The sequence below is a fragment of the Lethenteron reissneri genome, chromosome 32, assembly GCF_015708825.2.
Source record: "Lethenteron reissneri isolate LAM-NWPU_2019-01 chromosome 32, ASM1570882v1, whole genome shotgun sequence".
Taxonomy (NCBI): Eukaryota; Metazoa; Chordata; class Hyperoartia; order Petromyzontiformes; family Petromyzontidae; genus Lethenteron; species Lethenteron reissneri.
The window spans coordinates 9,319,619-9,333,193 of NC_083810.1; the positions used below are offsets into that span (position 1 = coordinate 9,319,619).

The 13,575-nt window shown below is 56.5% G+C and overlaps 1 protein-coding gene across 1 annotated transcript in view; it reads right to left on the minus strand.

Annotated features, from left to right (window-relative positions):
• Window positions 1-13,575, minus strand: part of WDR17 (WD repeat domain 17) — a 33,848-nt gene that overhangs the window by 11,670 nt on the left and 8,603 nt on the right. The window contains 14 exon segments of the mRNA XM_061563905.1: window positions 664-819; window positions 2,118-2,243; window positions 3,010-3,140; window positions 3,969-4,118; window positions 4,432-4,634; window positions 4,795-4,959; window positions 5,795-5,881; window positions 7,842-7,924; window positions 9,043-9,134; window positions 10,193-10,361; window positions 10,552-10,739; window positions 11,029-11,151; window positions 12,434-12,635; window positions 12,637-12,686. Coding sequence (XP_061419889.1) covers window positions 664-819; window positions 2,118-2,243; window positions 3,010-3,140; window positions 3,969-4,118; window positions 4,432-4,634; window positions 4,795-4,959; window positions 5,795-5,881; window positions 7,842-7,924; window positions 9,043-9,134; window positions 10,193-10,361; window positions 10,552-10,739; window positions 11,029-11,151; window positions 12,434-12,635; window positions 12,637-12,686 — 1,925 coding nt within the window.

Here is a 13,575-nt window from a genome sequence, read left to right on the forward strand (position 1 = left end):
TCGTGAGTTGACTCAGCTCATCAGCTCTCTGGGGTTGATAAAACGAGTACCAGTAGATGTCCTATGGAATGTGGAATTCCCACCACTGACTCAGGGCTGTAAATATGAGATAAGTACCAATGTCTCAACGCTAATTAAGGAGGAAATCACTTTGACTTTTGAGTGCGGGAAAGCCCATCGTTGGACTGTACCATGCTCCCCGCCTATGTCAGCAGGCACTGACCAGCGTGGTGACGTGCGGTCAGGCAACCCAAGGGGCACCACGGTGGTGAGATGTTAACTCCTTTGCCGTGTATACAACAAGTCGAGGGTCCAATACCGACCCTGGTACATGTATGTTCGGAGTTTGCATTTTCTCCCCGTGGCCGCGTGGATTTTTCTCCAGGTCCTCAGGTTTTCCCCTCCACATTTGGAATCAACGTGGGTTTAAGAGTGTTTGGCTGTTATAAATGTCCACACAATGACAAGCCACTTCGTTGAGCTATCTTTTGTGACCATGTCGCTTCTGAAAAAACAGAGCTGTATAGCTCAGTGAGGCCTTATCCGATAAAATAAAACAAATTGCTTTATAGTTTATAGAACCCTTCATCCAGCCGTTTGACAGGAGGGTCGGACGAGTGCGCACGTGCGCACGCGCGTGAGTGCACATCCCTTGCGCCGCACCTCTCCCAGCTCCACCATGAGCTCGCAGTAGCGCTGGATTTGGCCCAGGCGCAGGTGAATCTGCGCCGCCTCCTGCAGGCGCTCATCCTTGCTGGGCGCCCCGATCCCCCCGCCGAACTTAGACATCTTCACCGTGGTCAGCTCCTGCGCCTCTGACTGCACGCGAGGGACAGGGGAGGGAAGGAGAGAAGAACAACGGGAAGAGTGAGCATGAGGGAGGGCAGCACAGGAGGAGGGTGGCACAAGGAGGGGGTCGGCACATTAAGGAAGTGTGTAAAAACAGGAAGCGGGAGAAGAATAGTACGGGGGCGTCACAGGAAGTAGGTGAAGAATAGGAAGGAGGGGGGAAAAGAGGTCTGCACAGAAAGAGGGACGGTGTAATTAGGTGATTGGGGGGGGGGGAAACATCCGAGTCACTCCAGCATGGTACCCTCACGGTACGGGTGGTTTTTTCCACTGCCTATTTGCTGGAACCAAAGCGTGGCACGCCGGCCTCGCAAGGAGACATCTGAATCCGGCTTGGGGCCAAGCGGCAGCTGACGACACTTTCTCTGCACGTGGCGTCGGCCGGTGTGAGACCGTGCGGACACACCGCTTCGGCACCGTCCGTCACCCACACGCATTTACGACTCATTCCCTGTGCAATGTTATTGAGGGACTGCGTGTTGTCTTGGTGTGATCTGGGACTCTTGTTGTTCGTCTGCCATGCTCAAGCTTGCACTTAGTTCTAGATTTGAAGCGTTCGTGACTGCTAGGATTCATACTCTTAGTTTTTTTTTCTCGGTAAAGTCATGTAGGTAAAAAATAAACAAATAACAACTTAAAAAAAAAATGTTACCTACTTGCACTAAGTGTTGAAAAATCGGCAGCAATGTATGTATTTACGCAACTTGTACTTATATATCGCATTCATTTATTTATCGTGACACGCTTACCTATACTTTTCACACCTATCGTGTGTTTGTTGTAGTGTTTGTTGTTGTAACTTTCTGATCCGTCCCTCCCGCACATCTGTGAAATGAAAGAGCTTAATAGCTCATCGGATTCCTCCTCCATTCTTTCGGCTTGCGCAGTGCGCTTAAAAAACAATGACCTGGCTGACTCCCGAGCGCAGGTTAACGCGAAGTCTGCTTTCGCGACCAACGCTATCCGTGATAAACTTTTTGTGTTTTGGGTTAGATCGCGTAAATATAAACGTGAAGACTTCTTCGCAATCCCGGCAAATCGCCGGACAAAGCTGGTGGTTGCAATCACCAGCGAAAACGTCGCGTGCTCGAATTGTAAATTACGTCGTGGGTTTATTCCCGAGACCAGCCCGGCCCAACGTAGCCGTGGCGCGGTTCGGTCACACGAGGAGGGGGCGGCGGGGGGGGGGGGGCGGGGGGGGCAGGGGGGTAGGGGAGCGGGGGGGGGGGGCAAGCGACACGAAGCGGAGGGGGTGGCGACGAGGGTACCGTCTTGTACTTGACGAGGTGCCGCATGTGCATGATGCCCTTGGCGTAGTCGGGGGGCAGCGTGCCGTCATCCTGGCCACGGAGCACGGCCACCAGGTCCCAGAGGTTCCTGCTGCCGCCCGGCGGCTGCGTCGCAGCGCGCACAACAACAACAACGTTCCCGTCCGGGTGTCGGGCGCGCTTCGTTGAACCGGGGCGACAGGCTCGAGAGAGAGAGAGAGAGAGAAAGAAAGAGGCAGACGAGTGCTGGTCTGCCCGTGGCGGGGCGATGATAATCTGCGGTTGTGTGACCTTCGGATTTGGCGAATGTGGGACCTGACGCCGGCACGTGACAGCGCCAACTTCTGCGAATTCCGTCTGGGGATCTTTCAACGTCCACTGTTAAGCGGACGGCGCTGGGCCATGCTAATGCCCACGGGTAGGTACGAGCTGGTATGCGTGGACAGGTAGGTATGCAAAGGTACACACAGGTACACGTGGATAGGTACACACAAACAGGTGCGGGTATGCATGGGTACCCACAGATATTTACCAAAACAACAAAAATTATCCGAATATAGCCTTATAGATTGTTGGGGAAAGTGCTGTAAGCGAGCACCTATGAAGGCCGGCATGGCACACGAGGAAGTGGGGGTGGCCAGAACTACACCTGTCCGCCTTTGTCTCCCCAGTGGCAATACACATTGCACCAGTTACTCATTTGAGGCCGAGTCGACCTAGGGGAGGCTCAGGACCAATTTAGATATTCATCACCGGTGTTGGCCATGAGCGGGAATCAAACTCGGGTCGCCGGGTTCGTAGCGCGAGCGTCCTAACCACTACACGACCGCTCCCCACAGGACGGACACACACAGACACACAGACACACGCCGGTGCCGTGGGGGCAACTCACGGAGAAGAACTCGGAGAACCAGCGCAGCTTCTTGGCGTGCGCGTCACCCCCCAGCTTCTCCACCTCCTGCCTGATGTCCTTGGAGGCTTTGCCGCACAGCAGCGGGGGGGCGCCGGGGGACATCACCCGCTCTGGGGAGCAGCACGGCGAAGCGGCACAGGGACATCAGCAGCGGTCAGCGGTGGGCGCACGGACAGCGCCCGTGCCCCCGGGGGGAGCAGCACTCAGCACAGCTGGGCGCAGCGCTCATGGAGGGAGGAGGGGGGTGGCGGCACTCGGGGGTTGAAGGAGGCGGCACTTATAGCAGAGGTCGCAAACGGGTTTTGATTCCTTACCCGTACCTGGCCGCACCAGGGTCGCAAATGAGTACCCGTACCCGGCCGGGTAAAGGTACCCGTTCCCTACCCGTACCCGTACCCTACCCGAAATGAGTGACAAACGGTTACTCACCTGTGACTCACGGCCTACCCGTACCCGGCCGCACCAGGGTCGCAAACGGGTACCCGTACCTGGCCGGGTACGGATAGCCGGGTATCGGGTAGGGTACGGGTATCGGGTACCCGGTTGCGACCTCTGACTTATAGCGAGGATGGCCGCGTTAAGGGGGGCAAGCATTAAAATGTCAGAAGGGGGCGGCACGCACGTGGCTGGAAGGGTGGCACATGCGCAAATAACTAGAGGGTGCGGCATCACACACGTGGCTTGAGCGGACAGTGGCACACGCATAGCGAGAGGGGGTGGCGCACGAGCCTAGAGGGGGTGGAGCAGCACGTGAACACAGGGGCAAGCAACACGACTGATGGGGCCGGGACACAAACACACAACGGACGTGAGGGGTAGGCACACACAAGACTAGAGGGGGTGGCAGGAATGCGAAGAGGGTGGAACACACACATAGATGGCTAGAGGGGCTGACACACACACACACATCACTAGAGGGGGGGGGGGGGCACACTCACCGGTGTTGCCGATGATCTCGTCCCAGGGCCTCTCGGCAAGGATGCTGATCATGAGCGGCGACACAAGCGGTGCCAGTGACCAGAGGCGCACGGTGGAGTCGCGCGAGCACGAGGCCATGGTGAACGGCCGGCTCGGGTGGCACGTGAGGCCTGCATCCACATGGACACAAACACGTGTGAACTAAAACGCAAAGACAAAGATCCCCCCCTATAGCTTGAACAGGCTGTTTGTTGGGGCGAGTACTGTTAGCGAGCACCTATGAAGGCCGGCACGGCACACGAGGGGGTGGTTGGCCACCACAAAGCCCGGCCGCCTTTGTATCCCTAATGGCGATGATTTTACACACCGCACCAGTCAACCTTGGGAAGGCCCGGCATCAATTCAGACAATCGTCACCGGTGTTATGACGGCGATGATCACGGCAGTGGTGGTAGCGGTTTATGACAGCGCCGATCCCCTCACCGTAGACATCGGCGCCGTGGTCGGCCACGGTGTCGAGGCAGGTGCTGTCGCGCGTGTCCCACACGCGGATCGAGTAGTCCCAGCTGCCCGACGCCAGCAGGTACGGCACCTCGGGGCTCCACATGAGGCCTCGCACAGGCGCCTGGTGCCCCGCCAGCACGCTGATGCACGCGTCCTGCGTGTAGTCCCAGATGCGCACCGTGCTGCACACACACACACACGCGGGGCAATTCGCGGGTGTTAACGCTCGTGCATGCGTGCGCGTGTGTCCACGTGCACACACAACACACACGCGAGTTCGGGAGGCCACGATGAGAACCGTCCCGGCCAAACTGGGGACATTGGGGGGACGGCTTCACTCACCCGTCGTCGGAGCCGCTGCACAGGATGCCCTCTCGCAGCGGCGACCAGCGCACGTGGAACACCTTGGCCGTGTGGCCCGTGAACACCTTGAGCGGCTGCTCGGAGCTCGTGGCCAGGTAGTAGACGCGCACGCTGCGGTCCTCGCAGCCCGTCGCGATCATGTCCCTGCGGAGCGACCGAGCGAGCGAGCGTTTAGAGCCACTGCCGGGAAGATGCAGCCCCAACCCCTCCCGCTGCCCCCTCCAAAACAACACAGATGTCATCTTGTGAACGTGGGCCTAGGCCCAACTAATTCTCACAGGCCGAAGACATTCCAAGCTTTAATTATTCTGTTTCAGATATGCAAATCTTAAAGATACAAATGTTTAAGATTTGTATAACTCTGCCCAACACGCCAAATATCATCTTATAATCCGATCGGTGGGTGTGAGTGACCACATTTGTGTAACTATATCGACGCTGGCCACAAGTTTGGGGTGCCATCTTACTCTACGGAGCGTCTTATAATCCGGAGAACACGGCAACCATCCACTCTCTGTGGCATAGACCGAGGCCCTTCCAGTTTTCAAATGTGTTTCTTCATAAGTTGGGACGCCGCGGTGGCGAGATGTTAACTCCCTCTCCGGGTATGCAGGAGGTCGTGGGTTCGATCCCGACCCCCCATGCCTGTATATGTAGAGTTTGCACGTTCTCCTCGTGGTCGCGTGGATTTTTCTCCGACTCCTCCGGTTTTTCCCTCCGCGTTTAGAATGAACATGCATTTTGAGTATTTGGCTGCTATAAATTTCCACGCGATGAGCCACTTCGCTGAGCTGTCATTTGTGGCCTGGTCACTTCTGAAAAAGAGCTACGTAGCTCAGTGGGAGCCTTACCTGGTAAAATAAAAATAGTTTATTTTACAGTTTAAGTCGCATGCTTTCCACATTTCACTCGTCGCATCTCCTCGCCCCCCCCCCCCCATCACCAGGGCCTTTGGCGAAGCGGCTTCCCTCCATCTCACTTGTTGTTCTGGCTCCAGTCGCAGCCGAAGACGGCGGCCGGGTGGCGGTAGCGGTGCAGAACCTTCCCGTCCACCGTGCGGATGATGCTGGGCGGGGTGGGAGGGGGACGCCATTTGATTCAGCAGCAGCAGCAACAGCAACAACAAAAATAATTTGGCAAATTTGTAAAACAAACATTCACTAACAACAGCTCGTTCCGTGCAAAAATACCGCGTAATTATTTTTTTAATCTAATAATCTAAAATGTTTCGTTGTTCATTTGAAGAATAGAATGTATATGTGTACCCCAGCAGATGATGGAAGATGTTAATTGTAAGAGAGACATGGTAACTTGGCATGTAAAGATTCCAACTCCTTGTGCTTATGTAGTGACTGTCTCGGAGATGTTAATAGTTGGAGGCACTTCTTTTATTTAACGAGCATCCTGGGTACAACACACAGCCTACGCTGGTACACACTCTTCTGTCGCTCGCTTATACACAACTCTACGTGAGTTGCTAGCCTATACACAACCCTAGCCGTCTAACACTGACGGCGCTGAACCGAGACAGCAAACTACCGTCTAGCAGCGCAATGTCGAGTGAAGACGACAGCGACGATGGAGTTGAGACGACAGCGACGATGGTGACGATCTTCAACAGCACGACGGGGATCCCACTCCATACGACAGCCCCGAGCTCTCACTCAGGGCCCCCTTTTATGCTCCCAGCGTGGCCTCGCTCCGCCCCGGCCACGCCCCTCTCTAGAACCTACCAGCGGCTTCCCGGGATTCCCCCACGTGCCCCATCTGTGACCTTTCCCCCAGATATCCCCTCTGGTGTATCACGTGGCCTGCTGACGTCAGGGCTGCTGTAAGCCACAGATCCCCTTCCCCGCCAGCAGCCGGCGCTATGCTGCTACACAACTTATTCTATGCCACTACACTTGGATGAATTGTCATGATCCAGGCGCAACAATTCACAAGATATCCAGCCTGTAGTGGGGCACGCCTGTAATCCAGCGCCGTGGAGGCGATGGTTGGTGGATCACACGATCTAGGAGGTGCCGTAGCCTGGCTTGCCAGCAGAATGCGGTAGAGAAACATGTGGACTCGATCTGTTCCATCTGTATGGGATAAAGTGTTGACCCCTAGCATGCGCAGGTTTTCTCCGCGTCGTCTGGGTTTCTTCACACATGTAACCACTCAACAAATGGCCGGTGACACTTTGATATATATTATAAACGAAAGCCATCGCTCACATCAACTGTGTGCATTGCCACCAGTTACATCCCGAAATTCAAATCGTTTTGTGCGTTTTAACTTCGATTTGGCTTTACGATTCATGACATCACGTTCAAAACCCTAGAACTCAAGTAACCAAGGTGAACAATAACAGCGGAGCATTTGGCGTTGCGCGTGGGCGACTGTGTGTGGGGGGAGGGCGGAAATGAATTTACGAAAAGGACCCTCCCCTCCGTAAACTATAACACATCCAGTATGGAGCTGCTCATTCAGCCTAAAATTCAATGCAAGACAGCAGGTGCAACTCCCACGGAGTGGATCGCATATTCGGCAATTTAAAGTCCAGTCCAATATTTCAGTCCGCATTCATCTTGTCCTATCGAGATTTTACCCAGGCGCTTTGACAGCAATTTGAAAATTGTGCAAAGGATGATAACGCTTTGAAATGGATGAATGGGTTATTGTAAGTGGCGGTGGTGTAGTTTTGATGACAGTGGAACGAGAGGGATTGATATGGAGCGGTTGGGATAGGACTGGTCGTAGCTGGGGGGGGGGGGGGGGGGGCGCTGAAAAGTAATGAGGCATCGTTTGCTTTGAGAAGACAAACGGGGTCGGGCGAGCGCCAGGAGCCAGCCCTCTAATCACGTTGACCTCGGTTTGGGTGTGCTGTGTGTGTCTTGCGAGGTGCAAGATTTGTTTTCGTTATTTCATTTTCCCGCTGTCATCTTCTACAGCATCGCAGCTTTGCATGAAAGACATGATAGGTTAAAAATATATATTATTGATATTAATCCGACCTAGAGTGTGGGTTCCACTTCGCTCACCAGTATCCATCGGCGCTGCATGTGGCAATCCTCTTCGAGTCCTTGTGGCTCCACGCGATGCAGAAGATGCCGTTTTTGCCGTGCTGAACGGCAAACGGTGGGGGGCAGGGGACACGCGGACGGCAACTATCAGAATAACAACGGCAACGGTTTAGTTGCCGATACAGCTCCAGGGCGTCTCAGATCGCTTGTACACCCCGCGGATAAGCGACTTACATCCCAACTCGCGTCAAACATTTAATAGAACGACCCACATTGGCAGCTAAGGTACAATGCGACCCAGCACGGCCTTAGCCTGCCAGTAGGGGGCGGGGGGGGAGGAGAGAGATGATTTGATTCCGCTGTGTAATCCCAATTCAGTAATTCACGGCGTCATTCGGAAGAATTTGGACCCGTGACGCCACCACTGTGCACGAAGCGGACGGCACGGAAGTACGATAATGGTCGATTCGCGCCGCAGGTGTTAACCGGGGCGGGCGCCGGGATCGAACCGCGAATCCTCTGCCAACGAGGCCGCGTGAGCGCCCCCCGTAGCGGAAGGGGGCGGGCGATGCTGAGCCACGGTCCACACGACGGCGCGAATCAGCCGACCGGCGAAGGGCGAGCACACCACCACGGCAGCACCGCCCCTTTGTCGATCCACTGCTGGATGAAGGCCTCTCCACACCGGTGCCGGTGGGGGTCGTTTGACTGAGACTTCACGAGTCAGTGCGGGGTTGGTGAAGAGGCCGGCAGAACCGGTGTAGAAATGACTCTGCCGCTGGGTTCATATTACAGCGCCGCTAACCACTCCACCGTCACTCCACCCCTCCGGGCCCCCTCCTCCATTAAATAATTATATTTTGAAAAGCATCACAGCGTTGAATTATAATAATAATGAGGATGACCCTTATTCATCCTCACGGTTTGGCGAATTCCATTTCAAAGCAGGAGTGGCGTTTTACAGACACTGACGACGACAATGATCATTATGTTGGCAATGATGCCCAGGAGAGCCTCACTAAGGCGGTCCCCATTGGGTTGCGTCGTCATTCTCAGCTGCCGACGACAAAACTGCGGCGACGTTTGCAGGGCGGGAGAGAGCGAGGGTGGGAGAGAGTGAGTGAGAGAGCGAGAGAGTGAGTGAGAGAGCGAGGGTGGGAGAGAGTGAGTGAGTGAGAGAGCGTGAGAGAGAGCGATAAGCGAGTGCGGAGCACGAGACCTCGTTGAAGCGCGTGATGATCTTGCCCTTCTTGATGTCCCAGATGAAGGCGCCGTTCCGAGACGTGGCGCCAGCGATGCAGTTTAGGTCCGCTGTGAGCGGGTGGGCGAGCGCACATACACGCACGCACGTACACACACACACACGCGTAATGCACGGACACGTTGGTACGTGCATGGACACACACGTACACACACGGACACATGCACACGCACGTACACGCACCAACATTGATGACAGCCGCTATTCGCCAATGAGCGGCGATGACCTCGCCAAGGTGCTTGTGCCAGGCTAGGTGTACTTTGAGTTTGTCACAGTGTGGAAGGCTCTTGCTGCTGGCAGGAGGTCACGGAGCAGACCCAGGTGTTATGGGTTGACTGATGTGCCAGGCTAGGTATGTATGTGGAACTTCTTTGGCACCGTACATAGCCAATCATGCTCATTGGAGCCGGGGGCGAAGGTTAACAAACTGAACACGAAAAGCAGTTCTGAAGAACTGAGTTTTCAATCAGCGCTCGAAGGATGAAGGGCAGATGAATCACCTGTGGAGCCCACTGTGCCAGCTTGCACAAAGACAAAGAGACAAAGACCCCCCGTATAGCCTTAACAGACTGTAGGGGCAAGTGCTGTTAGCGAGCACCTATAATGGCCAGAACGGTACACGAAGGGGTGGGTGGCCAGCACCACGCCCGACCGCCTTTGTCTCCCCAGTGGCGATGTTTACACACCGCACCGGGTACTCATTTGAAGCCGACTCGACCTAGGGGAGGCCCAGGAACGGTTCAGATAATCGTCACCGGTGTTGGCCATGAGCGGGAATCGAACCCGGGTCGCCGGGTTCATAGCGCAGCGTGGCGCTAACCGCTACACCACCGTGCCAGCTTGCACACACACACAGGCACGCCGTACATGCAGGCGTATCCTCGCGCGCACATGAACACACGCGGGCAGACTGGAGAATGCAGGAAAGAGAGAGGAGGAGGAGGGACAGCAGGACTCATGGGAGTGGGAGAGGGAAGAATCAAGCGAGAGACAGGAAAATTCACAGGAAATAGTGGGGAGAGTTCGCGGGAGTGAGCGGGGGCGGGGGAAGCGTCACGCGAGAGACCGGAGAAGTCAGAGGGGAGTGCAAGCGTGGGGAGGGCCGTACCGGGCGCCCAGGAGAGCGAGTAGATGACCCCCTCGTTGCCGGGCGACGTGTGTACGGCGCGCATGCTGTTGATGTCCCACACCTTCACGGTGCCATCGAACGACGCCGTCGCCAGCAGGCTCGGGTCGTCCGGCTTGAACTTGCAGTCGAAGATCGTCTCCACGTGACCCTGGGTGGCAGGGCACACGAGCGGGTGGTGTTGCCGGCGCCACACCTGGCCCACCTTTGTCTCCACCGTGTATAAGTTTGCAAGACCGGGTCGACCTATAGGGGAGGCCCCGGGGGGGGGGGGGGGGGGGGGCCGGTTCAAACATTCGACGCCGTTACCGTCGGCGAGCGGGAATCGAACTCGCACGCACCAGGTCGCGCAGGAAGTCCCACTTCTTGGCGCCCATGTCGTAGAGGCCGACGCCTCCGTCCATGAAGCAGCAAACGGCGTGGCCGGGGGGCAGGGAAAACGCGCGGCTCTGGGACCACGTGGGGGGCGGCACCGCCTCGCTCGTCGACGACGTGTGCTGGCCCCTCGTCGGAGACTCCCGCGGCACCGCTGGCAAACACGGGTGCGAGAAAGGGGGGGGGGCGGGGCAGAAGTGGGGGAAGGGGCACGGTCAGGGGTTAAGGTCAAGAGGTCACGAGGCAGCCCCAGGCGGCGCAGAGGGGGTCAATCCGTGCGGCGCTCGTCTTTGTTTTGCCAAATCCACTGATGAAATCGGCCGGTTAACCATAACGGCAACACAAATTGACTGCAAAAATTTAACGTGCCCCTCTGTTAAAGACACACGGATGGATCGAGCTCGCACGTTCAAGTCAAAGACAGCGATCGGCGGCGTAGTTACGTTTGTGGCGCGGGGGCGAGCTGAGCACGTGCAGCGCGTGGAATCCCGTCTTCTTCAGCTTGAAGTGCTCGAGCGGCGTCGTGCGCGACACGTTCCACACGCGCAGCACGCCCACCTGGGAGTCTGCACACGCGGAGAGATGACACGGGGACGTGGAGACGACACGGGGATGCGGGGGGAGACACGGGGACGAGGAGGGGATGCGGACACGCAGGGACATGGGGAGACATGGATACACGGGGATGTGCAGAAATGGGGACATGGGGAGACAAGGAGACACAAAGATGTGGAGATACAGATGCGAAGACGTGGGGGCATGGAGGGACACGGGGGATGTGGGGAGACAAGAGGAAATAGAAACAGGGACATAGGAGAGACAGTGAGACACAGGGGCATGGGGAGACAAGGGTACAGGAGGGGATTATGATACATTCGCTTGTCTATCCACACATTGTTACAGGGACCTGGGGTTGGGGTTAGAGGTTTATTATAATCAAGTAATCAGTCAATCGATAATCATCAAGGCACAGGGGACACGCTGGGAAGGCTAACCACCTTTGAAGAGCACATGGGTCCTGAGGGAAAACACAGAGGACACACTGAGAGCACACGGGGCCTGGCAGGAGATACAGAGGACACACTGAGAGCACACGGGTCTTGAGGGAAAACACAGAGGACACACTGAGAACACACAGGGTCTGATGGAGACATAAAGGACACACTGAGAGCACACGGGGTCTGACAGGAGACACAGAAGACACACTGAGAGCACACGGGGTCTGGCAGGGGACACAGAGGACACGCTGAGAACACACGGGGCCTGGCAGGGGACACAGAGGACACACTGAGAACACGCGGGGTCTGACAGGGGACACAGAGGACACACTGAGAACACACGGGGTCTGGCAGGAGGCACAGAGGACACACTGAGAACACACGGGGCCTGGCAGGAGACACAGAGGACACACTGAGAACACACGGGGCCTGGCAGGAGACACAGAGGACACACTGAGAGCACACGGGGTCTGGCAGGAGGCACAGAGGACACACTGAGAACACACTGGGTCTGACAGGGGACACAGAGGACACACTGAGAACACACGGGGCCCTGACAGGGGGCACAGAGGACACACTGAGAACACACGGGGCCTGGCAGGGGACACAGAGGACACACTGAGAACACACGGGGCCCTGACAGGGGGCACAGAGGACACACTGAGAACACACGGGGCCTGGCAGGGGACACAGAGGACACACTGAGAACACACGGGGCCCTGACAGGGGACACAGAGGACACACTGAGAGCACGCGGGGTCTGGCAGGAGGCACAGAGGACACACTGAGAGCACACGGGGGCCGACGGAGAGGGGCACCCGGCAAGGCCCGGCGAGGTCCCGGCACTCACCGCCCGTGACGAACATGCCGGGCGCGCTGGGCACCCAGGCGAGGCACTGCACGGAGGCGGCAGCGCCGGGCAGGGCGAAGGCGGTGATGCACACGAGCGAGTCGGCGTCCACCAGGCGGATGCCGTTGTGCAGGTTGGCGGCGAGGAGGTAGTCGGTGGAGAGGGGGTCCCACTCGAGCGCCGTCACGGGGTCCTCCTCGTCCTGTGCCCTCCAGGGACTCGGGGCGCAGCACGTGCTTCTGGCTCTTCCAACCTCGCACACGCACGCGCGCACGCACAGGCACACGCACGCACAGGCACACACACGCACGTGTGTGTGCACACATACGCACGTGCGTGCACCGTTAGACGATCCGCTCGGATAGTCGGTGAGCCGGCGGGTTGGTCAGTCAGTTGTGCGATAGGTCAGTTAGTAGGTCAGTGATTTAAACAGTCAGTCAATTGATAGATCACTTATACGGTCAATCTGTTCGCTAGGTAGTTATTCAATGAGTTAGGCTATTCGTCAATACATTAGTTACTCGATTGGCCAATCCATGAGTTATTTAGTTAATAAATTGGCAATCCCATAATTCCGTGTGTCCGATCTCAGTTCTGTACTCTTGATCCCGTCGTCATTTTTGCCAGGTCGCGATACGTTGTTAAATCAATCACGAAACATTTTCCAAACAAACTGTTTCCACGTCATTCCGACCACATTGCGTAATCACGGTCGGCAGGGAAAGATGCGAGCACGGGGGCAACACGGGGTGGGAGTGGGTGGAACAAAATAGCCCTGAAGCAGCAACGTCACGTATGTTGAACTTCTTTCGCGCCGTACGTAGCCAACCGTGCAAAATCGGAGGTGCAGGGGAAGGACAACAAACTAAAACATCAACAGCAGTTCTAAAGAAAAAGCACTAAATCACAACCACAAATCTCCATTAAATATTTGACCAACCCTAACCTGTCACTGATCAACTATCGCTCAAGATGAAGACGTCACCGTGGCCAAAGCCGTCGATGCAAACCACCCACACCTCATCGACGACGCATCCCACCCTCCCACAGCTCCCACAGCTGCTGCGGAGTAGACGCACGACCTGCAAGATCTGCCCTGGCAGTGTCCCCACCGTGAGGACTTCGGTCTTCCCCCTGGTCGC